Consider the following 26,161-nt stretch of genomic DNA (forward strand, 5'->3'; position numbering starts at 1 on the left):
AGTAATGCAAAATACAGTTAATATTCCTAAATCCCAAATGTCCAGCAACATGATCATGGGAGTTTTGAAGCATTGTCTGGCAAAACTTAGAGGGCACTACAATCTGCGTGGTGGGATCACCTACAAAGTTTTCCCCATGAAGCACCGACCTGCTAGCTAGCATACTGTTCTGAATCGAGTAACCTTGTGCAGAGCTTTCCATCCTATCAGCTGGGAACACTTAAATAGCTCCTTCAAAGAGGAGTCATCCTGATGTTCCTTCTCCAAATCACCACGAGAAGCTGAGGCAAAGGCGAGTCAAGCGGATCTATAACAGACATAGAATTTTGTTCAGTTGCTGATAAGCTGGATAGATAACTGGACTGTCCGGAGAGTTCTCTAACTCAGGAGCAGGGATAACAGGGGTTTGCTGTATAACCACACAACCTGATGGCACCCCAGCCCAAACCTGTACACCAGCTAGCTGGTTACCCAGACTAAGCTCAATAGCCTCAACTGGTAGATGAGGGGACACCAACCTTTCCTTTCACAGGATCTGAGTCAAGTTGCAATGTATGCACAGGAAAAACAAACCCCATCCCACAAATTAGTATAGAATCACCTGCATCTGAACGGCAATACGGATTCAGAAACAAATTACTCCACAGAGCATGTGTCTCAAGATTTTGACATGCATCCTCATCACATCCTACCAGGGAGATGGAATCCTCAGAAATGTATGCAGCACAGTCAAAGGCCCTGGCTTACATGGATTAAGTGACATAGCTAGGCCAGAAAAATGTACTTTTGAGTTGCCACCAGAATTTTTTGCTTTGAGGACAGGATATTCATTTTCCAATGTCCCTTAACTCTGTTCAGATCATTTCCATCTCGTACGGCACGATCAACGTTAGAACATTGATCTGCTCTCAGCTTTAAACTTTTGGCGAGGGGTGGCATACTCCTTAAGGGCAGTTTTAGTATGACTACCAGGATCCATTAAAAAAAAGCTTTTACAGGTCAAGACACTCATCTGAGAACTGCTGCCACACTAGGAGTTCACCTTTTGCTCACTAATATAAAGTTGCATCACACTGGTACTGAATTCTTGGCTTTTAGACTAGTCTTCATAATGCCTTTCAATTGCTTATTATCCAATATTGTAGCGCTCAGCAGTCTGTGCTATCTGCTCTTTAGTGCACTACTCCAAAAGTGCTTCAGACGGGCAATCAATTTACTAGCCATGATAAATGCAAATAAAAGAACCAATTTAGACGGAGACAAAAGACAACATAACTAGTGTTGGTATATAGTGTACACTGATAATGTGAAGGGCAACCAAGACAAATGGTACTGCCCCAGCCCTATTCTAACTAATAAACCTAACTGACCATATAATTGCAACCCTAGTCTTCGTGCAGATACCGCCAGGGGGTATTTATTTATGCACTGGTTCCATCAGAAAGGCAACAGAAAATACAGTGACTGATCTGAAGCCAAGGAAGTGCTCCCAAGGCAATGTATCACAAATTGACTCTACCTGCAGTATCCACCACACTAGAGAGAAAACAAAATGACTTGATCTTAAAAGGAGATCAGTTCCTGAAACCTACAAGGTGATATGTGGTTCCTACCAACTGAAATAGACATCCTTACCAAAGCAATGTAACACATGTACCAGCACCTAAAACACCAATGGAAATAGAAAACAATGGCTTTGTAGACAAACACTGGGGACAAGAGCTGCTTCCCTTCCAGCATCCACCAAAACCCCTAAAGCTTCCACAATCAAGGAAAAATCCTGAGACAAATCAGTGACATGCCCAAACTTTGTTTAACAAAGATTGCCAAACAATGAACCACATTGCATTCTACGAACTACAGTAACACAGCTGAACCCAATTTGGCCCCAATTTACTACCCCTACACAAAACAGGGTCCAAACCAAATGCCAACCCAATTAAATTAGCAAAATGTACAAGTAACATACTCCCATATAACCAAAGTCTCCAATTGGACGAGCCCCCACAGTGTTACGACCTGGCTCACAACAACCTGGTTCACAACAAAGTGAGACCACACATGACCTCAAGGTAAAAAATGTATACATTTATTAAACTAAATAATAAATACAAAAATGTAACATAAGCAGTGGATGTCTGTATCATCAGTAGTGTATGCAGTGTGTGGGTGTTGTGGAAACAGACCAAAAAACCTAAAGGAGATGGAAGCCAGCCTGCCAGTCAGGGAAGATAGAGAGTGTTGGCTGATGTGGCCACCCTTTATAGCCTGCAGGCCAAGCCTGCCCAGGTGCGCCACATCAGCTGACGATCCTCCCAGCTCTATCCACTGGCCTCCTGCAACAAGCAGAGTACCAAACAGGAAATCCCAGCAGACAGATTGGGAAAGACTTCACAAGGTTAACGCATACAAAGCAGAAAGAAGACCGATTCCAAATAATCTGTCAGACAACAAAAAATGTTTTATATCAAAGTCATTTGTCTGATCGTAGGGGGATCAGATGGTGACAGGGGTCTCAACAGGGTCAGGCAGCCAGGGAAGACCAGTCTGTGATGGAGGTGAGGTGAATTCTTGGAGATACAATACTTTGTTCTCTCTGTGCAGTAAACACTGGACAAGACAGATGTTATTTTAAGGCAGTCTGACAAACTTCCAAAGTTGATTTCAAAACTTTATCAAGGGTTGATAGAGGCTTTTCCCGATGACACAAAACATGTAAAACAAAAATGTGAGGAAGACCTGGACCTGGAAGCTATTGATAGTGATGAATGAATACAGATCAGATATGTTAGAATGTCCAGTCATATTCATATCATCTCAGACATAAATTACTGCCATTTAAGACCATCCATAGAACATATATGCCAGTGAAACTGATTATCAAGCACTGAGAAATGTAATTCCTCTGCCGGAGGTGTAAAACACAAAACGGGACATGTATACACACTGTATATTATGGTCTTGTGAAGGCTGGCTGAATTCTGGCAAAGAGTATGTTATTTTATCTCAGCATGTCTCCCTTCTCCCTGTTTTTGTTTGCTTGGAAATGCTGATACTGGAGACTGTTATTTGAAGAAACTGTGTAACCAATTAACAGCCTAACACACCCGTAACCAATAATGAATGTTCACTAAGATCCTAAAGCTGAGTGGGATGTGTTGGGTTGGGGCACTGCAGGGTGGTGGACCCCTAGGGTCAGGACGGGGCTACTGAGCTATATTGTGTCCAAGTAAAAAGAGCTATACAGTACTATTAGTCATATGAGATTAATTATATGGAGGATTTGTTGTTTCTGTGTGTTAATGTATGAGGTGTAGAGTTTTTTGTTGTTGTTTTTTCAAAATCTTTCCCTTGGGAATAAAACAAATTGAAGGTGTGTTTGGAGAGAATTGAGTTATTGACTAGACTGGTGGGGGTCGGGCGTGCAGGCGGCTCGGGCTGGCTGGTCGGTCTGGCTGAAATTTGATATAGAGGACGTTTTACGAAAGACAATCAAAAGTCTTTGTATTTTTTCAAGAGTTCTTCATATGTTAGGCTATTGGTTAAAGGTGCAACACAATATTTATTATTGAATTACCTTTGATCTTGTTCAGTCTTATGAATCACTTAAACATATTTAGTAATTATATTTTACCTAGCTTGATGACTGTGGGCATTTTTGCTTACTTTTTGTTCTAGAGATGCCATATTGGAATGTGTAAAATTTCTGAAAATTAGCTTTAGATACCCAAACAAATTCTGGGGGAGAACACCCTACCTCTAAAACCAAAGTGGCGCCCCTGAGGATAAGTGCTGTATTATCATGAGAAGCATACTTGGATTACGGAAGAGGAATGGAGGGGAAAAGAGAGGCAGAGGAGGTTGAAGAGAGGAAGAGGGAGGAAGAGGGTGAGCTTGAATTGGTTAAAAATTGAGGAAAAAGGGGAGATGGTTGGTTGAAGAAGAATGTTAGAAAGTGTAAGCAGAGTGAGCTGTACACTGGATCGAAGAGATGAGGAGAAATGGAAGTAAATGAGGGCGAAGTATCAGAGGTGGTTGGTGTGGTAAAGTTCTTGGAGCCCGAGGCTTGCACCGTCAGGATAAAGATGAGTCTGTGACAGTAGTGACAGTTTTGGAAAAAGTGGACCCTTGCCTTTTGTCTGATTCATTTGTGGTTTCAGGGTGGGTGAAAACGTAGTTAAGTGCTGTGGAATCGGTGCAGGTAACCCAAAGCATAGCCGTGGGAAGTAGGGGCGCTGAGGATGCTGCCACACCCCCTGAAAAATCTGAATAAAAGAAAAATATGTACAGTTGAAGTCAGAAGTTTACATACACTAAGTTGACTGTGCCCTTAAACAGCTTGAAAAATTCCAGAAAATTATGTCATGGCTTTAGGAGCTTTTGATAGGCTAATTGACATCATTTGAGTAAATTGGGGGTGTACCAGTGGATGTATTTCAAGGCCAACCTTCAAACTCAGTGCATCTTTGCTTGACATCATGGGAAAATCAAAAGAAATCAGCCAAGACCTTGGGAAAAGAATTGTAGACCTCCACAACTGGTTCATCCTTGGGAGCAATTTCCAAACACCTGAAGGTAGCACGTTCATATGTACAAACAATAGTATGCCATGGGTCCATGCAGTCATCATACAGCTCAGGAAGGAGACGCGTTCTGTCTCCTAGAGATGAACGTACTTTGACGGCAAAGGACCTTGTGAAGATGCTGGAGGAAACAGGTACAAAAGTATCTGTATCCACAGTAAAACGAGTCCTATATCGACATAACCTGAAAGGCCGCTCAGCAAGGAAGAAGCCACTGCTCAAAAACCGCCATAAAAAAGCCAGACTAGACGGTCTGCAACTGCACATGGGGACAAAGATCGTACTTTTTGGAGAAATGTCCTCTGTTCTGATGAAACAAAAAGAGAATTGTTTGGCCATAATGACCATTGTCATGTTTGGAGGAAGAAGGGGAGGCTTGCAAGCTGAAGAACACCATTCCAACCGTGAAGCACGGAGGTGGCAGCATCATGTTGTGGAGGTGCTTTGCTGCAGGAGGGATTGGTGCACTTCACAAAATAGATGGCATGATGAGGCAAGAAAATTATGTGGATATATTGAAGCAACATCTCAAGACACCAAGTTAAAGCTTGGTCGCAAATGGGTCTTTCAAATGGACAATGACCCCAAGCAAGGCTTAGGGACAACAAAGTCAAGGTATTGGAGTGGCCATCACAAAGCCCTGACCTCAATCCTATAGAAAAAAATTGTGTACAGAAATGAAAAAGCGTGTGCGAGCAAGGAGAGCTACAAACCTGACTCAGTTACACCAGCTCTGTCAGGAGGATTGGGCCAAAATTCACCCAATTTATTGTGGGAAGCTTGTGGAAGGCTACCCGAAATGTTTGACCCAAGTTAAACTATTGAAAGGCAATGCTACCAAATACTAATTGAGTGTAAGTAAACTTCTGACCCACTGGGAATGTGATGAAGGAAACCAAAGCTGAAAAAAATCATTCTCTCTACTATTATTCTGACATGTCACATTCTTAAAATAACGTGGTGATCCTAACTGACCTAAAACAGGGAATTTTTACTAGGATCAAATGTCAGGACTTGTGAAAAACTGAGTTTAAATGTATTTGGCTAAGGTATATGTAAACTTCCGACTTCAACTGTATTTTGGGTGTTTAAAGAAAGGAAAGGGGAAATCTACAACTGAATGGATTCAACTGAAATGTGTCTTCCACATTTATCCCAACCCCTCTGAATCAGAGAGGTGTGGAGGGCTGCCTTAATCGACATCCACGGCGCCCAGGGAACAGTGGGTTAACTGCCTTGCTCAGCAGCAGAATGACAGATTTTTACCTTGTCAGCTCGGGGATTCAGTCCAGCAACCTTTCGGTTACTGGCCCAACGCTCCTACCCACAAGGCTACCTGCTCCCCACCAATAGTCCTGTATTAGCGGACCCATATAGCCGAATGCAGCGCAGGCAAAAACTCCCCAAGTAGCACCTCACCCCAAAACTACTTCCCCACTACTATGACCCGAAAGTGACCTTGTGATAATTGTTTGTGTTTCTGTTGGTCAGAGGGTGCAGGTGCTCCGTATCAAACGACTGGGGACAAGAGATGTGAATTGTTTTGTGCTCAAGAAAAGAGTGCCATTGAAAGGAGGTGATTACTGGGGTAGCGGTAAATATAAAAGAGGATCAACTGAAGAGGAAGATTCCTAGTCTTCTTGATGCTCATCGTTTGGTGCAACGGACAGGGTGGCGTGAGTGGAGAAACAGAAGAGTCTTTGTCTGTTCTTTTGAGTTTTGATGTTGAGTCTTTGCCTGACAAAGTGATGCTAGGATATATCAGTTAGGAGCAGTGTGAATAGTAGATATGTACCAGTACAGAGGGATAAGCCAACAAGTGATATGCTGTATGCTTCAGTAAGATTGGATTTTTTGAGTTTATAGCAATGGTTATAAACTATGCTACAGGGATGGGACGTTAGTCGCAGACAATTGAGGTTGCGGTGGCAGCTGCAGAGAACTATTTGGATGTACAAGATTTGACGTCAGAGGAGTTACAGAGTGTATTAAGTGGTAGTGTCCCGTCCTTTCAGGCTGGTGGCCTGAGGTACGACTAGTTAGATTTAGTGGAGTAGGGTGGTGTTTTTTTTGTTTTGTTGTTTGGTACTTTTACCAAACAAGGTCAAGGGCCATGCGTCCTTCGGAACACGACCCTGCCAAGCAACACAGCTTTTTGAAACACTGCACGTTTAACCCGGAAGCCAGTCGCACCAAAGTGTCAGATGAAACACTGCACAACTGGTGACCGAAGTCAGCGTGCAGGCACCTGGCACGCCACAGATGTCGCTGGAGCGCAATGGGACAAGGAAATCCTGGGTGTCAAAACCTCCCCTAACACGGACGACGGTTGGCTAATTGTGCAGCGCCTCATTGGTCACCTGACACAGCCGGCTGTGTCACAGCACGGGATTGACCCCGGGTTTGTAGTGATGCCGCACACACTGCAGTGCATAAGAGCGCTGCGCCTCTCTGGAGGCCCAGGGTGGAGGATTTTTAATGAGTGTAGGGTTAGATGACTGGTAAAATATATATATATATACATATATGTATTCTTATTATTTTCATGCAAAGTATAAGGGAGTTATACTCCAGTCTAGTTGGTGGCGGTAATGCAACATTTATTGGATGCCAAACGCCATTAAACCAGAGTAGGCTCCCAAGTGGCGGAGCGGTCTTAGGCAATGCAGCTTGGTGCCAGAGGCATCACTACAGTCCCTGGTTTGAATCCAGGCGTATCACATCCGGCTGTGATTGGGTGTCCATTATGTCTGCGCACAATTGGCCCAGCGTCGTCCGACTTTGGCGCCATTGTAAATAAGAATTTGCTCTTAACTGGCTTGCCTAGGTTAAATAAAGGTGTAAAACCTTTTTATTTTATTTTAAACCGCATCGAAGAAGAACATCTCTTTTTACACAATTCTAGCTAGCTATGTGTCTTCTTCACAATTGTTATTTGATTGAATGTGTAGCTAGCTTGACTCAAAATCAATACACTGTTTCGTTGGAATATCACTCATACATTGGCTCAAAGTTTGATTCACTGTCTCCTGGGATCAAGCCAGCCAACCCTTAGATCTAGTATCTAACGCAAAAATATGAGAAAAGAGGAGATAGGAATCCCATCCGCAATATATGGACCTACGTATAACGCCCCACCCAGCAGACTGTCGACCAATCGTGTTCACGTTGTCATGCTGCGTCGCTCAATCCCTTCTCAAAGTCGGGATATGAGTTGATTAGCCTGCTATTTTCCTCGAAAGTACGTAATGGCATGATTCCAAACTTTAAGATATTACAGAGAAAGTTAATTATCTCACATTTCTGAAAATATTTGTAAAGTTGTACTTCTTGTTCACGAAATTGTTGTAGCTAGCGCTCCCTTTCACCCCTTGCAGGAGCGCTCCCCCTTGTCCCAGAATCGCCCGGAATGCACTGCGCGGCCCATTGACGACGCCTGTGCGTTAACACGATTTATGTGGAGTTTCCCATCTCCTCAAAAGTATATCTGGGTAATGTAGCAAACCCAAGAAACCTCTGAAGAAGGACATCTCAGAATGGCCGAGTCACCTTTGTCCGGTGTGAATGTAGTGCTAGTTATGGCATATGGCAGCCTGGTAAGTGATATTTTAAATGCATTACTAGGCGCAATCAATGATTTAGCTATATGTACACATCATTGGGTGCAATCCGTGAGAGATGTACCGCTAGCCAGCCAGCTAAGCTATGCATACAAATAGCCCCTGATGAATAGGTTAACAACAGTTAGCGGTCTAACGTTAATGTTACAGCTTCTTTGTGATATATTGTTGCATATCGCATGCCTTAGACCAGGGGTCTCAAATTCTGTTCATGGAGAGCTACCTTCAGGACGGTAGCTCTCAAGGAACAAGGTTGGAGAGCCCTGCCTTAGACATTCGGGGTATATTTCACTACTTAAAATTACTTTTAATTAGCACAAAATGGTATGAATTGTGCTTTTTTTTAAAGTAACCTATACTAATATTGCTTATTGCTAATAGTCTTGACATTCTGACTTGGATAGTTTTTTTGCACAGGTGTTTGTATTGCTATTTATCTTCGTCAAGCGGCAGATCATGCGTTTTGCTATGAGGTCCCGCAGAGGACCCCATGCCCCTATTGGACACAATGCACCCAAGGCAAGACCCTCAGCTGTCAGAGACAAACCTCTCGGTCATCTCTCTCATTTACGATTATCCTACTCTATGCTGCAATCAATCAAACAGATTAATACCATAGTATGTGTTATCTTTGTATGTTGATGATTTGAGCCTTGTTGGTGTTTCTGCAGGGTTTGCGGGAAGAGATTGACGCACGTCTGTCCAAGGTTCAGGAAATCCGCTTCGAGCCGCGTCTGCTCTCTGAGGAGGATGATAGGCTGAAGCACGGGACACAGTTCAGTAAGTCACCATTCAAATGTATACATGCAACAAATTTGTTCTCTGTAGTGGACAAGATGTTGTGTTTTTATAGTACTGTAATAGTGTCATTAATGACCTCCATGATATTCTCAGGTTGCTACAACTACCTGTACAGGATGAAGGCTTTAGATGCCATTCGGGACTCGGGTAAGAGCCGATAGTAGAGAGATTTTAAGATGCCTATTGTTTAAAGCATGGCTGTACATTCCAATTGGCATACGTTATTCTCTTTCTTGTAATTATCTGTCCCCTCTCCAACCCCAGGGATCCCGCTGCAGGAGATGGGCCGCAACCCGAACGCCATCACAGGACGCAGTTTCCGCAACTGGCTGCTGGATCTGCGTAACTCCCACTCTCTGATCAAGAGCAGCCGTAGCACCCTCATTGACAACCTGTTGGAGGGATATGACAGTGCACGTCATGGCACAGGGGTTTGTGGTTTTTGTGAATTGACTGTTTTCATGTTGACAGTGTTCGTCAGTGGAAGTGACTTTCTGTGTTTTAGGTATTTGGGGAAGAGGAATATATGAAATACCAGGATGCTCTGAATGAACTGGCTGATGTGTAAGTATTATTACAAAAAGTAATGTGTTTGCTCAACAAATAAATATCAGTAGGAAGAGATGTCTTCCATCATGTCACAGAAATCTTCACTCTCACGTTATCATGCCATTTAATTTGAGTTTGACACTACCTTCTCTCTTCTCTCCTCAGTGTGAAAGCCTACTCCAGCACCACCAGTTTGGACCAGCATCACCAGTCAGCAGCCAAGGACCTGACCGGTTCCCCAGCCCGCAGAACCCCGCCCACCATCCAAGTTACCTACCTGCCCTCCACCAGCCAGCGCAGCAAGAGGCCAAAGCACTTCCTGGAGCTCAAGAGCTTCAAGGACAACTACAACACACTGGAGAGCACCCTGTGAGAGGTGACTGTTGGGTCAGTTCGATTTCAATTCCTGCTTGTTGAATCGATAGGAATTGTATTCAATAGCAATAATTGGAATTGTGATGGAATTGACCACAGCTTTGCTATAGGGACTACCAAAAACATCGTAACATATCAAGCATGTAGTGTATATACTAAAGCTTGCGGAAGATCACATTGCATGTATGTTTTACTTTATTTCCATTGGCAATAAGGAGAATTGTCCCATAATACAAAGCATTTGAATAGTCCTATTGTCATATCAGGGTCTTTATCCCAGGAATCTACTATGAGTCTATGGTACTTCAATGTATTGGTGCTGACACATACACTAAGGACAAAGACCATTGTACAACAGTTATGCATTACAACTGTTAGTTTCCCCTACACTTGAATTGTAAACTTCACATGTATGTATGTGTTGATTGGTTGTTTGTATAGATGAAGAAAATATATTTATATTAATTTCAAAAGCTTTTTTTTTTACATGTAGAATCTGAACTGTGTAGTTATGTGATCTTGTGTTGAGATTAAAACATGGAATGGAGCTAAATTACTCTCCATCAGTGTGTTTTAGATTTTTCCACTAGATGCCATTAGCAAGTTGGGGAGCAACATGGTCCACTGCAGTTATTCAAGGAACAGTGCTTACAAACTATGGATGGTGATCATTGCCGGTTAGAAAATGCAAAGCTTAAATGCTAAATAGGAATGTGAAAATAGTATATATACATTTTATTTTCATATCAGTGTATGATTCATGCCACAATTCCAAATTTAAAATTAAATGTGAAAATGGTTAAAAGAAAAAGCCAAATGGTAAACAGAAAATCAAAGGCAAATTGAAAGTGGCTGTTTTCATTTTACAACTACCCAATTAATAATTTTCTCTTTTTCAATTTTAATTTTCAAAGTGTATGCATATTATTTCTTGGAGGTGTGAACCAGGAGAGCAACACCACACCCCCATGTGGGCTCTCTGTACATTGATTTTAGACTAGAGTAACCAACACACAGAGTGAGAACCCAGGTCTCCTGCGCACCAGAAAAGCATAGGCCTGCTAAGCTGAAGCCTAGGCATTGACTCAGGGAGCCAATGCAACTCTTCAGATCTCAGGCAAGGTTAGGCCTAGTCATCATGTCTGGTAACTAAACCACCTGAGTTACAATTCACCATCCTTTGACCTCTTCCTCCTCACAGAGATACATCTGAGCCACAGCACAAATATGACAAGGGATTTTCTGCCATTGGAATCCACCTAAGTATAATGGTGTAAATAAATGTAGAAATTAATTTCAGAATGGAAAAATGCATTCAGTGTAAACCAGATATAAAGTATGTAGAAAGGAGAATGTACCTACAGTTCCGACCATTTATATGGTCAGACTTGCATTTTTCTTTAACAATTCAGAGCGAAGAGTCCAGATTTGAATCCCATCCATAACCTGTGGCGAGAGATGAAAACATCAATTGGTGGAGGGCACCCTTCAAACAATTTGGCCCATTCTTCAGCAGCAAACTTCTCTAATTCTTCATTGTTTGAGAGGTGCCCTCCACCAATTGCTGTTTTCATTTCTCGCCATAGGTTATGGATGTGATTCAGATCTGGACTCTGCTGGCCACTCCAGAACAGTCCAGTGTTTTTCCTTGAACCATTCCATGGTGCTTTTTGATGTGTGTTTGGGGTCATTTTACTGCTGGAAGACCTACAGCTTTCAATGGACACCCATTTTTTTTGGAACCTGGGTTGAACATTGGACTCAAATACCTGATAATCTGCTGATTTCATGATGCCTTGTGCACGTTCAAGGCCCCGAGTACCAGAGGAAGCAAAGCAACCACACAGAATCTTTAAACCTCCCCGATTTTTGATTGTAAGGATGGTGTTCTTTTCCTTGACTGGTTGTCGGTAAACACAGCACTGATCTATACTGCCAAATAGCTCAAACATTGGTCCACAACATTTCACCTGGGATTTAGGGTTGTTTGGGTGGGGTTTTGACAAGTTTATTCAGGTTTTCTAGTCTCCTTCAGCAGTGTTGTCTTCCTATGTTTACCAATGACCAAATGAAGCAATAGACGTATAGTGGACATCACGCCTCAAACATTGAAGACTTAGAACAGTTTGCTGCTGAAGAGTGGGCCAAATTGCCATTTAAAAGGTGCAGCAAGCTCATTGATGGCTACAAGAAGCCTGGAGTGTTCTTGGCCGAAGGCTATGCTGTACTAGCTCCAGGGTACATATAATTTTGTCCATGACATTTGTCTTTATAAAAATAAAAAATAAATGGAAACTTAAGTTGACAAAAATCCAATTGGTTCCTCAATGTTGAAAATCTACTACCAAGGTGTTTATTAAGATTATTATTATTTGAGAAGAAATAGCGAATCATTTAAAAGTTAAAGGGTGCGCTCATAATTGGCCAGAACTGTATATATTGTAAGTGTGATAACATAATCTTTGAGAACTAACAATCACCAAAATAAAAGCTAGACGGTCAAGGAGAATTTTTTTTAAATCCTAAAAACAATTAATTTGGCAGTATTGATATTATGTTTTAGTGAAAAGAACAGGATTAGCCATAACAAAATGACCTTGCACATGTGATAAGTAACTTTGCCTGAGACCAAAAAAATTGCATTGGCTCCCCAAGATACATTTCTTAGGCTTTGGTTTAGCAGTCTAAGTTGTTCTTCTGGTGTATAGGACACAAGGTTCGAACCCTGTCATTTACTCTAGTTTAAAGTCAATGCAATGAGTGTCACATGGCTAAGATGTATCCCTGCATGGTGATTGATGTCTTGTTGCTCTCCTGGTTCACACCTCCAGGAAGGAATTTGAAAATAAAAAGTAAAAATGCTAAATTGGGCAGTTGGAAAATTAAAACAACTACTTTCCATTTCACTTTGCATTTACAATTTTCCCTTAATCATTTGCCATTTTCTGTTTACCATTTTCATTTAGAATTTCCGTTTACCGTTTCCAATTTTCAAGCAGCCATTTTATTTTAACATTGAAAATTAATTGGTGCAAGAATCATGAACATTGATAAGAAACTATAAACACATAATTTTCGCATTTCAATTCAGAGTCTAAGCATTGAATTTTGAATTGGCACTGATCACCCTCCATAATAAAGTGTCTATAATGCTTTTTTGATTTCTCTAAAGACATCTAACATGGGATAGAAAAAGGAGGGAACAACTTTTTTTTCAACTACTTTAAATAAGCTTTATTTTGACAAACAAAGACAGATAAAAGTACAAAGACCTCATGCACAAAGCTACTGCACAACTTATATCTACAATAGACAGAGGGACGGTTTTCACATTAAATATGTTTGGTTTGTAAAAGGGCCCATAACTGTAACAGAAAAAAATATTTTGTTTCACAAAATAAGAGCTCTTAAACCAGACAGCAAAATTGGTACTAACGGTATAGGAAAATACCACACAATGGTTGCATCCCAAATGCAACCATAATCCCTATGTAGGTCACTACTTTTGACCAGGGTCCAAAAGGGGGAATAGGGTGCCATTTGGGGGACACACTATAATCATCAGAAGTTATATGCATGTAGGGTGTAATGATAGTGCGTTAAACTACCTCCTTTGAAATTATACCATCAATGGGGGCCTCCCGAGTGACGCAGCGGTCTAAGGCACTGCATTCAGTGCTAGAGGCATCACTACAGACCCGGGTTCCATCCCAGGCTGTGTTGCAGCCAGCCACGACCGGGAGACCCATGAGGCGGCGCACAATTGGCCCAGCGTCGTCCAGGTTAGGGGAGGGTTTGGCCGGCCGGGATGGCCTTGTCCCATTGTGCTCTAGCGACCGGGCGCATGCAAGCTGACTTCGGTCGACAGTTGTACGGTGTTTTCTCTGACACATTGGTGCGGCTGGGTCGCGGGTTAAGCGAGCAGTGGGTCAAGAAGCAGAGCGGCTTGGCAGGGCCGTGTTTTGGAGGACGCATGTCTCCCGACCTTTGCCTCTCCCGAGTCCGTGCGGGAGTTGCAGCGATGGGACAAGATTGTAACTACCATTTGGATATCACGAAATTGGGGAGAAAAAAACTATACCGTCAAGGTCATCTAATTTCAGACAAAACCAGGTAGATGAAATCAGAGACATCTTATTGTTAACATGCAACTGCAAGCAACTTTGTGTGTAAGGTGCACTGCAAACACAGGAATGTGACCTATGGACCCTGAAGCAGAGGTATCCTGGTTAAATAGGTAACGGAACTGGGTGCTGAAAACTCCCCCAGTGTGTGTGAGTAACTGCTTTGTCTTGATTGTCTCTCCCAGGGGTTAACTAGAAAACACAGCCATCAACTATTTTAGAAGGTGTCAATTGAGCACCGACTTGAAAATGAGCTCACTCTTTCTTATATCAAGTCATACCATATATAGGCCAAATTCCCAATTCAAGATACCAATTCTAGATATCAATTTTGGGAAAAGTTGAGAGAGACAATAACGCACACATAAAAATCAAATGCATAAAACTCAAATGCGGTTATGCCTCAAGCAATAAAGTAATGATGGAACTGGGCCTGTCACTGTAACCAGAATGCTTTGTTACCATCGGGTTTATCTAGAGTATGTCAGACATCAAATCACAACGAACCAACAGATATCAGTATCAATTCTAGGAGCTGGCTATATAAATATATATACAGTGCCTTGAGAAAGTATTCGGCCCCCTTGAACTTTGCGACCTTTTGCCACATTTCAGGCTTCAAACATAAAGATAAAGATTTTTTTGTGAAGAATCAACCAGAAGTGGGACACAATCATGAAGTGGAACGACATTTATTGGATATTTTAAACTTTTTTAACAAAAATTGGGCGTGCAAAATTATTCAGCCCCTTTACTTATGTTTGAAGCCTGAAATGTGGCAAAAGGTCGCAAAGTTCAAGGGGGCCGAATACTTTCGCAAGGCACTGTATATACACACACTACCATTCAAAAGTTTGGGGTCACTTCGAAACGTCCTTGTTATTGAAAGAAAAGCACATTTTTTGCCCATTAAAATAACATCAAATTGGTCAGAAATACAGTGTAGACATTGTTAATGTTGTAAATGACTATTGTAGCGAGAAACTGATGATTTTTCATGGAATGTCTACATAGGCGTACAGAGGCCCATTATCAGCAACCATCACTCCTGTGTTCCAATGGCACGTTGTGTTAGCTAATCCAAGTTTATCATTTTAAAAGGCTAATTGATCATTAGAAAACCTTTTTGCAATTACTGTTGTTCTGATTAAAGAAGCAATAAAACAGTCCTTCTTTAGACTAGTTGAGTATCTGGAGCATCAGCATTTACGTGTTCAAATACAGGCTCAAAATGGCCAGAAAATAATAACTTTTTTTCTGAAAGTCGTCAGTCTTTTCTTGTTCTGAGAAATTAAGTCTATTCAGTGCTAGAAATTGCCAAGAAACTGAAGATCTTGTACAACGCTGTGTACTATTCCCTTCACAGAACAGTGCAAACTGGCCTCTATAGAAAGAGGAGTGGGAGGCCCCGGTGCACAACTGAGCAAGAGGACAAGTACATTAGAGTGTCTAGTTTGAGAAACAGACACCTCACAAGTCCTCAACTGGCAGCTTCCTTAAATAGTACCTGCAAAACACAAGTCTCAACGTCAACAGTGAAGAGGTTACTCCGGGATGCTGGCCTTCTAGGCAGAGTTCCTCTGTCCAGTGTGTGTTATTTTGCCCATCTTAATCTTTTATTTTTATTGGCCAGTCTGAGATATGGCTCTTTCTTTGTAACTCTGCCTAGAAGGCCAGTATTGTACTTGTCCTCTTGCTCAGTTGTGCACCGGGGACCTCCCACTCCTCTTTCTAATATATTTTAAATGGACAAAAAAATGTGCTTCTTTCAAAAACAAGGACATTTCTAAGTGACCACAAACTTTTGAACGGTAGTGTATACAGTTGATGTCGGAAGTTTACATACACCTTAGCCAAATACATTTAAACTCAGTTTCTCACAAGTACTGACATTTAATCCTAGTAAAAATTCCCTGTTAGGATCACCACTTTATTTTAAGAATGTGAAATGTCAGAATAATAGGAGAGAGAATGATTTATTTCAGCTTTTATCTCTTTCATCCCATTCCCATTGTGACCCAGAAGTTTACATACACTCAATTAGTATTTGGTAGCGTTGCCTTTAAATGGTTTAACTTGGGTCAAACGTTTCGGGTAGACTTCCACAAGCTTCCCACAATAAGTTGGGTGAATTGTGGCCCATTCCTCCTGACAGAGCTGGTGTAACTGAATTAGGTTTGTAAGCCTCCTTGCTGATGCACACTTTTTCAGTTCTGCCCAAGGACGAATCAGACTTGTGGTGGTCTCCAATTTTTTTTCTGATGTCTTTGCTGATTTCTTTTGATTTTCCCATGATGTCAAGAAAAGAGGCACTGAGTTTGAAGGTAGGCCTTGAAATCCATCCACAGGTACACCTCCAATTGACTCAAATTATGTTAATTAGCCTATCAGAAGCTTCTAAAGCCATGACATCCTTTTCTAGAATTTTCCAAGCTTTTTAAAGGCACAGTCAACTGTGTATGTGTACCCACTGGAATTGTGATACAGTGAATTATAAGTGAAATCATCTGTCTGTAAACAAATGTTGGAAAAATTATTTGTGTCATGCACAAAGTAGATGTCCTAACCAACTTGCCAAAACTATAATTTGTTAACAAGAAATTTGTGGAGTGGTTGAAAAATGACTTTTAATGACTCCAACCTAAGTATATGTAAACTTCCGAATTCAACTGTATATACACACACACACCAACCAGCTGTCTCGCTCATTTTATCACTTCCTCTATCCATCTCTCTTGATCTTCATCTCCCTCTGCTCAGGACTTGATCTCGATCACTCAGATTGAAGGAAGTGACTTATTTCCGTGCATTGATGAAGGTGGCCAAAAGAACAGAAATATACCAACTTCCTTGGCCCTTCTATCCTGGAACATTATACTGTGTTGCTGCTGTGTTGTTCATGAAGATAACCACACATTAATTGATTTGATTTTTGTGTAAATATATATATATATATATATATATATATATATATATATATATATATATTTTGACTCAATGAAAAATCTCCATTACAATAGCTTTTTAGTCCTGGAATAGGTTTGATCTGTGTCCGGGAAACCGGCCCTATAGAGATAAGAGACAGGAAGGAGTTGTTGTCACCTGTAGATAATCTGGGGAGTGGGTTTGCATTCTTTGGTGGGCGGAGAAGCAGGCTTCTGACCCGCCAGGAAGTACTCTATCTGGTCACGCATCTCTGTGTTCTGGAGAGGAGAGGGGTCAAAGGTCATTCAGACAGAGAGGGACCTAACACAGGGCCCCCTATCCCTCAAACACACATACACACACCACAACACAAATAGCTGTATGAGTACTGACCTCAGCTTCCAGAAAAGCCACCTTCTCCTCTAGATCCCTGATCACTCTCTCTCTCTCCTGTATTACTGTCCGTGAGTTCTGCAGCTGTAACACACACAAAACAAATACACTTAGATACTACAGAGGAAAACCAACATTCACTCGAACTTCCACAGAAGCGGATGCTTCATCACTTATTCATGATGAGTGTTCTGTTTCAGCAAACAGTTTAGCTTGGCTTACAGTAACTCCCCTGTTGCCTTTACAAACCAAAGCAATTAGGAACCCTCTAATCCCTCCTTTTCAATATCATTTTCCCATTGATGGCTGCTACGCATGCAGGGTTTGTGTGTGTTTGTGTTTGTGTATGATTGTGTGTGTATGTGCTTGTATGTGCATGTCTGCTAAATGACTTAAATGTAAATGTAAATGTACGCTCCGTGCACATCCACCTGTGTGTATCTGCCGCATGTGTGTACGTGCGTCCATATGTGTGTGTTCTCACCTGTTCGATCATGTGGCGGACCTTCCTCTGCTGGCTCTTCAGCATGTCGTCCAGGTGATGGATTTTCTCCTTCAGGACAGCCAGCTCCTTCTCCAGCTCCTCAGTTCTGACAACACACACCACAACCCACTGGTTACATAAGCATAATTACCATAATATTTACATTATATATAAACTTGCCATATTTATGGGTCCAAAGTTTAAAGAGAGTATACAGTATCCTTTTAAATATCTTGGATAAATATGGCAATTCATTAACGATGTAGTCCATACAGTAGCAATGCCTGCTGCTGAGGACTGTAATGATTGTATAGTATCTCATATACAACTCATGTACAGTAGTGTAGGAGTTGTATATGTGATACTATGTGCAGACAATCTACGTTTCAGTTTTATGACTGATTTGTAGTCGTTATGGTGACAGAGCCTCTTCACCTCTGCTTTTTCTCCTGCACCCCCTCCTTGGCTGCTCTCAGCTGCAGCAGTTCAGCCTCACTGGCGGCTATTTTGCCCCTCAGGACAGCACCCTCCAGCTCCATGCCCCCCAGCAGCCTCTGCAACTCCTCCACCTTCTGACCTCGCTCCCCCGCCTCCCCCTCCACCCACTGCAGGTGCTTCGACTGCTCGTCGAGGCGCCGGCTGAACTCATCGCTTTCAGCCTGCAGGGAGAGCCAGATAAGTAAAGTTCCCAATTAAATCTAGTTACAGTAATGGTCAGGAAATAGTTAAAATGTGTTACATGATCAGTGGATATTCAATTGTGGACTGGGATGGCTTAAATGCAAATACCAATACTAATATCAAAGATGAATAACTGAGCACTCAGTCTTTAGGGGTCAACAATAATACTTCTAGGTCAATCGTACCAGTCAATCTACAGTACCAGTCAAAAGTTTGGACACACCTACTCATTCAAGGGTTTTTCTTTATTTTTTACTATTTTCTACATTGTATAATAGTAGTGAAAACATCAAACCTATGAAATAACACATATGGCATCAAGTAGTAACCAATAAAGTGTTAAACAAATCAAAATATATTTTACATTTTAGATTATTCAAAGTTGCCACCCTTTGCCTTGATGACAGCTTTGCACACTCTTGGCATTCTTTCAACCAGCCTCACCTAGAATGTTTTTCCAACAGTCTTGAAGGAGTTCCCACATATGCTGAGCACTTGTTGGCTGCTTTTCCTTTACTCTGCGGTCCAAATCATGCTAAACCATCTCAACTGGGTTGAGGTCGTGTGATTGTGGAGGCCAGGTCATCTGATGCAGCACTCCATCACTCTACTTCTTGGTCAAATAGCCCTTACACAGCCTGGAGATGTGTTGGGTCATTGTCCTGTTGAAAAACAAATGATAGTCCCACTAAGCGCAAACCAGATGGGGTGGCGTATCGCTGCTGTGGTAGCCATGCTGGTTAAGTATGCCTTGAATTCTAAATAAAGCACAGACAGTGTCACCAGCAAAGCACCCCCACATCATCACACCTCCTTCTCCATGCTTCACGGTGGGAACCACACATGCGGAGTTCACCTACTCTGCGCCTCACAAAGACACAGCAGTTGGAACCAAAAAGCTCAAATATGGACCAAAGGACAGATTTCCACCTGTCTAATGTCCATTGCTCGTGTTTCATGGCCCAAGGAAGTCGCTTCTTCATATTTGTGTCCTTTAGTGGTTTCTTTGCAGCAATTCGACTATGATGGCCTGATTCACACAGTCTCCTCTGAACAGTTGATGCTGAGGTGTGTCTGTTAGTTTGTGAACTCTGTGCAAATTCTGAGGCTGGTAACTCTAATGAACTTATCCTCTGCAGCAGAGGTAACGCTGGGTCTTCCTTTCCTATGGCGGCCCTCATAAGATCCAGTTTCATCATAGCGTTTGATGGTTTTTGTAACTGCACTTGAAGAAACATTGAAAGTTCTTGAAATTTTCTGAATTGACTGACCTTCTTGTTTTAAAGTAATGATGGACTGTAATTTCTCTTTGCTTATTTGAGCTGTTCTTGCCATAATATGGACATGGTCTTTTACCAAATAGGGCAGTCTTCTGTATACCAACCCTACCTTGTCACAACACAACTGATTGGTTCAAAAAACTTTTAACAAGGCACACCTGTTAATTGAAATGCATTACAGGTGACTACCTCATGAAGCTGGTTGAGAAGAATCTCAAATATAAAATAGATTTTGATTTGTTTAACACTTTTTTGCCAGTTACTAAATTATTCCATGTGTTATTTCATAGTTTTGATGTCTTCACTATTATTCTACATGGTAGAAAATAGTAAAAATAACTATTTATTTTTTCTTAAATGAGTACGTGTGTCCAAACTTTTGAGAGAGAATCTATCCATACACTGACCTGCATTCTGTCTCTCTCCTCCTTGTGTCTCTTCTCTGACTCCTTCAGCTGGGCATACAGGCGCTTGCTCACCTCCCTTATCTTTGCACTGTCCTCTGAATTCTCCCTGACCTTTAAAGAGAGAGACATAGATTAGGCTAAGTACAAGCTCAATGAACTTAAACACAAAGTAAACACAAACATACAGAGTGCTCGGTGCTGACATGCCATTTGCATACCATTTCCGCATTTGCTTGAGGTAAAAAGGCCACCTAAATCAGGTAAATGTCAGGTGTCTGCCAGCTAAACACACTGGTTTTCCCAATAAAATACCACACCATGTATTGTGTTCCCTAACATTAACACAGTTTAGAATGGCTAAGAAGGCCAAAAAGATCATCAAGGCCACTGCCTGTTCACCCCACTATCATCCAGAAGGCGAGGTGCATCAAAGCTAGGACCGGGAGACTGAAAAACAGCTTTTATCTCAAGGCCATCAGACTATTAAACAGCCATCACTAGCACATTAGAGGCTGCTGCCTACAGGCACAGACTAGAAATCACTGGCCACTTTAAGGAAAGGAACACTAGTCACTTTAATAATATTTACGTATCTGGCATTACTCATCTCATATGTATATACTGTATTCTATACTATTCTGCTGTATCTTAGTCCGTTCCGCTATGACATCGCTCGTCCTTTTGTATATAGACTTAATTAATTCCTACTTAGATTTGTGTGTATTGGGTATATGTTGTGTAATTTGTTAGATATTACTTGTCAGATATTACTGCACTGTCAGAGCTAGAAGCACAAGCATTTCGCTACACTAGCAATAACATCTGCTAATCACGTGTATGTGACCAATAAAATGTGATTTGATTTAATCGGAAGGTATCGTAACAAGACTCTAACCAAAGGACAGGTCATATAATACAGTCACTGTCCAGACATACAGTGCATTCCCTTAGAATGTATTGTTATTCCTACTAATGCGGAGAGAAACTTAGTGAACTCTTCAGCATTTTCTGTATTTCTGCATAGATTTCACATAACATGTGATCAGCTATCTATGTCCTAATAATAAATCAATGCAAATAGTCCCGGTAGCCATTTGATTAGCTGTTCAGAAGTCTTATGGCTTGACAATTTTTAGGGCCTTCCTCTGACACCGCCTGATATAGAGGTCCTGGATGGCAGGAAGCCTGGCCCCAGTGATGTACTGGGCTGTACACACTACCCTCTGTAGTGTCTTGCGGTCGGAGGCCGAGCAGTTGCCATACCAGGCAGTGATGCAACCTGTCAGGATGCTCTCGATGGTGCAGCTGTAAACCCTTTTGAGGACCTGAGGACCCATGCCAAATATCATGAGGGGCAATAGGTTTTGTCGTGCCCTCTTCACGACTATCTTGGTGTGCTTGGACCATGTTAGCTTGTTGGTGATGTGGTGCTCGGTCCTTCTTTTCCTGTAGTCCACAATCATCTCCTTTTTCTTGATCACGTTGAGGAAGAGGTTGTTGCCCTTGCACCACATGGTCAGGTCTCATCGTTGTCTTCTGTTGTGTCATCAGCAAACTTAATGACGGTGTTGGAGTAGTTTGCAAGCCTTGCCACATTCGAATGAGCGTCGGAGCCAGTGTAGTATGATTAGATCTTAGTTCTGTATTGACGCTTTGCCTGCTTGATGGATCGTCAGGAGGGCATAGCGGGATTTCTTATAAGCTTCCGGGTTAGAGTCCCGCTCCTTGAAAGCAGCAGCTCTACCCTTTAGCTCAGTGCGAATGTTGCCTGTAATCCATGGCTTCTGGTTGGGGTATGTGCGTACAGTCACTGTTGGGACGACATCCCCGATGCACTTATTGATAAAGCCAGTGACTGATGTGGTGTATTCCTCAATGCTATCGGAAGAATCCCGGAACATATTCCAGTCTGTGCAAGCAAAACAGTCCTGTAGTTTTGCATCTGCTTCATCTGACCACTTTGTTATAGGACAAGTCACTGGTGCTTCCTGCTTTAATTTTTGCTTGTGTAAGCAGGAATCAGGAGGATATAATTATGGTCAGATTTGCCAAATGGAGAGCGAGGGAGACCTTTGTACACGTCTCTGTGTGTGGAGTAAAGGTGGTCTAGCTAGAATTGTTTCCCCTCTGGTTCCACATTTAACATGCTGATAGAAATGAGGTAAAACTAATTTAAGTTTCACTGCATTAAAGTCCCTGGCCACTAGGAGCGCCGCCTTTGGATGAGTGTTTTCTGTTTGCATATGGCGGTATATACAGCTCATTGAGTGCGGTTTTAGTGACAGCACCGGTCTGTGGTGGTATGTTGATAGTTACAAAAAAATACAGATGAAAACTCTCTAGGTAGATAGTGTGGTCTACAGCTTATCATGAGATACTCTACCTCAGGCAAGCAAAAACTTGAGACTTCCTTAGATGTCGTGCACCAGCTGTTGTTTACATATATGCATATGCCCCTGCCCCGTATCTTACCCGAGGCTGCTGTTCTATCCTGCTGATAGAGTGTATAACCTGCCAGCTGTAAGTTCTTAATGTCGTAGTTCAGCCACGACTCGGTGAAACATAAGATATTACAGTTTTTAATGTCCCGTTGGTAGGATATACGTGCTTTCAGTTCGTCCCATTTATTTTCCAGCGATTGAACGCTAGCTAGCAGGACGGAAGGCAAAGGCAGATTAGACACTCGTCTCCTGATCCTCACAAGGCACTCTGATCTTTTTCTGCAAAATCTCTGTTTCCTTTTCTAGAGAATGACGGGGATCTGGGCCTGGTCGGGTGTCCCTCCCATCCGACTAATTGAAGAAAAACTCTTTGTCTAATCTGAGGTTAGGAATCAATGTTCTGATGTCCAGAAGCTCCTTTCAGTCATAAGAGATGGTAGCAGCAACCATGCAAGAACAATGCAAGAAACTAACAAAAATAGCATGGTTGGTTAAGAGCTGTTAAGATAAAGTGAACCTGATTAAATTACTTTTATATTTATTTATTGAGCAAATTGATCCATCATTCAATGTCTTTGTTGGAAAAAGCATGTGAACCTCTAGATTAATGAGCTCAATAAAGTCATCAACATTTTTGTATTTGTTCCCATATTCCTTGCATGCAATGACGACATCAAGTTTGTAACTCTACAAACTCGTTGTATACATTTGCAGGTTTTTTTGTGTGTGTTTTGGGTTAAGTTTTTCCCAACCTGAACTGAATGGTGAATAATGTCTTGTGGCATTTTGGAGTCAGTTTTATTGTGAGTAAGAATAGAAGATGTTTCTGAGCACTACTACAACAAAACATGTTAACATGCTGTCTTACAATAAAAGTGACTCCAAAATGGACATTTTTCACCATTCACTATTCACCATTCAGTTCCGGTATTGGGCAAAACATACTGTAACCCCCAAATGCAAATGCATACAACGGGTTGGTAGAGTTACAAGCTTCATGTAGTCATTGAATGCAAGGAATAAAGGACCATATACTAATCTTTTGATTACTTTAATACACTTAATTGAGCTCGTTAATTTAGAGGTTCATAAACTTTTTCAGACAAAGAAGTTAAATGTTGGATCAATTAAAAAGTACAATTGATTTTTGTTTAATCAGGTTAACTTGATCTATTATTTAGACTAGGTCAAATCTATGCAGAAATACAGTAAAACTCTGAAGGGTTTACAGACGTTCTCTCACCACTGTAGGTAATCACTGTCTGGTGTCCTTTTACAGGATGCTATGTTGTGATGCACTGAAATTCGATATGTTGTTAGCGTGTGTGTGTGACCTCTCTGTGTGTGGTCTTATATCACTATACTTTTAAAATGGAGACCAGCAGCCATTTTAAAAAACAGAGGGATGTAGTTTGTGAAAATGTATGTTTTTAAAAGTATTTTATAATATGAATATAAATGTAATTTTCAGTTCATATACACATTCCTATTCAAATTGTCTACACAGTAGTTAAATACTTTTTTTCTATAAAGCACTAATGTGGAACTGATGCAAACAAACAAAATATTTAAGAGAACAAAAGTTTGAGTAAATGTTGATATGCAAATAAGGTCTTACATTTGTTTCTGACTCAGTCCCAACAATTTTACAATTGGTGACAATTGCTGGGTTGGTAGGCAGGGTGACACTGACTTTGTAACCGTTGGCTGGAAACTGAAGGATAGAGCAGGGGTTAGTGGAGTTATTTCATCAGTATTTGTATCTATTTGTTTGTATTTGAGTATTAGAATGTATAAGAATGAGTTAAATAGCTACAGTGCCTTCAGAAATTATATCTATTTTTTCCCACTTGTTGTTACAGCCTGAGTTTAAAATGGATTCAATTGAGATTTTGTGTCACTGGCCTACACACAATACCTCATAATGTCAAAGTGTAATTCTGTTTTTAGAAATGTATTCAAATTAATAAAACATGAAAGATGAATTCTCTTGAGCCAATAAGTATGGACCCCTTTGTTATGGCAAGCCTTAAAACCTAAAGGTCAGGAATAAACATGTGCTTAATAAGTCACATAATCAGTTGCATGGACTCACTCTGTGTGCAATAAGAGTAAGGTTTGACTTTGGAGACGAGAAGCAAGTACAGGGAGTGAACATTTGACGGAAAATGGACATCAAACAAAACAAGAACAGCGTCTGGACGGGGGAACAAAACATCATTAAGACAAAAATGCTGACAGGGGGAACAAAACTGAGGAACAGACAGATATAGAGTGGGCAATCAACAACGTGAAGGAGTCCAAGTGAGTCCAATGAGTGCTGATGCGTGTAATGAAGGTGACAGGTGTGTGTAATAAAAGGCAGCCTGGCGCCTTCGAGCACACAAGAGAGGGGAAGCGGGAGCAGGCATGACAACAATAGTGTTTAACATAATTTTTGAATAACTACCTCATCTCTGTACCACACGCATGCAATTATCTCTTAGGTGCCTCAGTCAATAGGTACATTTCAAACACAGATTGAATCACAAGACCAGGTAGGTTTTCCAATGCCTCGCAAAGAACGGCACCTATTGGTAGATGGGTAAATAAAATAAAAGGCAAACATTGAATATCCTTTTAAGCATGGTGAAGTTATTATGCTTTGGTTGGTGTGTCAATACACCTAGTCACTACAAAGATACATGCGCCCTTCCTTATTCAGTGGCATGAGAGGAAGTAAACCGCTCAGGGATTTCACCATGAAGTCAATGGTGACTTCAATACAATTACAGAGTTCAATGGCTGTGATATGGGAAAACTGACGATGGATCAACAACATTGTAGTTACTCAACAATACAAACCTAACTGACAGAGTGAAAAGAAGGAAGCCTGTACATAATATAAATATTTGAAAACATGTATCCTGTTTGCAACAAAGCACTAAAGTAATCGTGCAAAAAAATTGGCAAAATGTTATGTTTGGGGCAAATCCAATACAACATATTACTGTGTACCACTCTCCATATTTTCAAGCATAGTGGTGACTGCATCATGTTATGGGTATTCTTGTAATCGTTAAGAACTGGGGAGTTTTTTCAGAATAAAAATAACCAGAATGGAGCAAATTCCTAGAGGAAAATCTGGTTAAGTCTGCTTTCCACCAGAAACTGCGAGATGAATTCACCTTTCAGCAGGACAATAACCTAAATCCCAAATATACACTGGAGTTGCTTACCAAGACAACTTTGAACGTTCCTGAGTGTCCTAGTTACAGTTTTGAATTAAATCGGCTTGAAAGTCTATGGAAAGACTTGTAAATAGCTGTCTCGCAATGATCAACAACCAACTTGACAGAGCTTGATACATTTTTAAAGAATAATGTACCAATATTGTACATTCCAGGTGTGCAAAGCTCTTAGAGACTTACCCAGAAAGACTCAGCTGTAATCGCTGCCAAAGATGATTCTAACATGTATTGACTGAGGGGTGTGAATACTTATGTAAATTAGATAATT

General features: G+C 41.3%; 2 protein-coding genes across 8 annotated transcripts in view; one reads left to right on the forward strand and one right to left on the reverse strand.

Moving 5' to 3' along the window:
- Window positions 1–7,711: 7,711 nt before the first annotated feature.
- LOC124012710 (protein C1orf43-like) lies at window positions 7,712–10,489 on the forward strand. Of its 3 annotated transcripts, none has more exons than XM_046326605.1 (8): window positions 7,712–7,824; window positions 7,961–8,179; window positions 8,608–8,722; window positions 8,875–8,983; window positions 9,098–9,151; window positions 9,269–9,435; window positions 9,510–9,568; window positions 9,719–10,489. In XM_046326605.1, the coding sequence occupies exons 2-8, from the start codon at window positions 8,169–8,171 to the stop codon at window positions 9,924–9,926; spliced, it is 723 nt and encodes a 240-aa protein (XP_046182561.1). In that variant the 5' UTR covers window positions 7,712–7,824; window positions 7,961–8,168; the 3' UTR covers window positions 9,927–10,489. The 3 variants fall into 3 exon arrangements, with proteins under 3 accessions (XP_046182561.1, XP_046182559.1, XP_046182560.1); XM_046326603.1 differs by having other exon boundaries at window positions 8,621–8,722; XM_046326604.1 differs by having other exon boundaries at window positions 7,797–8,179; window positions 8,621–8,722.
- Window positions 10,490–16,621: 6,132 nt separating this feature from the next.
- LOC124012090 (tuftelin-like) overlaps window positions 16,622–26,161 on the reverse strand; it is a 49,164-nt gene continuing 39,624 nt past the window's right edge. For 4 of the 5 annotated variants that reach the window (XM_046325489.1, XM_046325487.1, XM_046325490.1 and 1 more), the window contains exons 5-11: window positions 24,282–24,377; window positions 20,223–20,333; window positions 18,290–18,513; window positions 17,855–17,960; window positions 17,371–17,454; window positions 17,155–17,255; window positions 16,622–16,940 (exon numbers count right to left, since the gene is read on the reverse strand). In XM_046325489.1, the coding sequence (XP_046181445.1) occupies window positions 16,925–16,940; window positions 17,155–17,255; window positions 17,371–17,454; window positions 17,855–17,960; window positions 18,290–18,513; window positions 20,223–20,333; window positions 24,282–24,377 (738 nt within the window). In that variant the 3' untranslated portion in view covers window positions 16,622–16,924. The remainder of the gene's footprint in view (window positions 16,941–17,154; window positions 17,256–17,370; window positions 17,455–17,854; window positions 17,961–18,289; window positions 18,514–20,222; window positions 20,334–24,281; window positions 24,378–26,161) is intronic. The other variant, XM_046325491.1, reaches the window with a different exon arrangement.

Source organism: Oncorhynchus gorbuscha, linkage group LG24, assembly GCF_021184085.1.
Source record: "Oncorhynchus gorbuscha isolate QuinsamMale2020 ecotype Even-year linkage group LG24, OgorEven_v1.0, whole genome shotgun sequence".
NCBI lineage: Eukaryota > Metazoa > Chordata > Actinopteri > Salmoniformes > Salmonidae > Oncorhynchus > Oncorhynchus gorbuscha.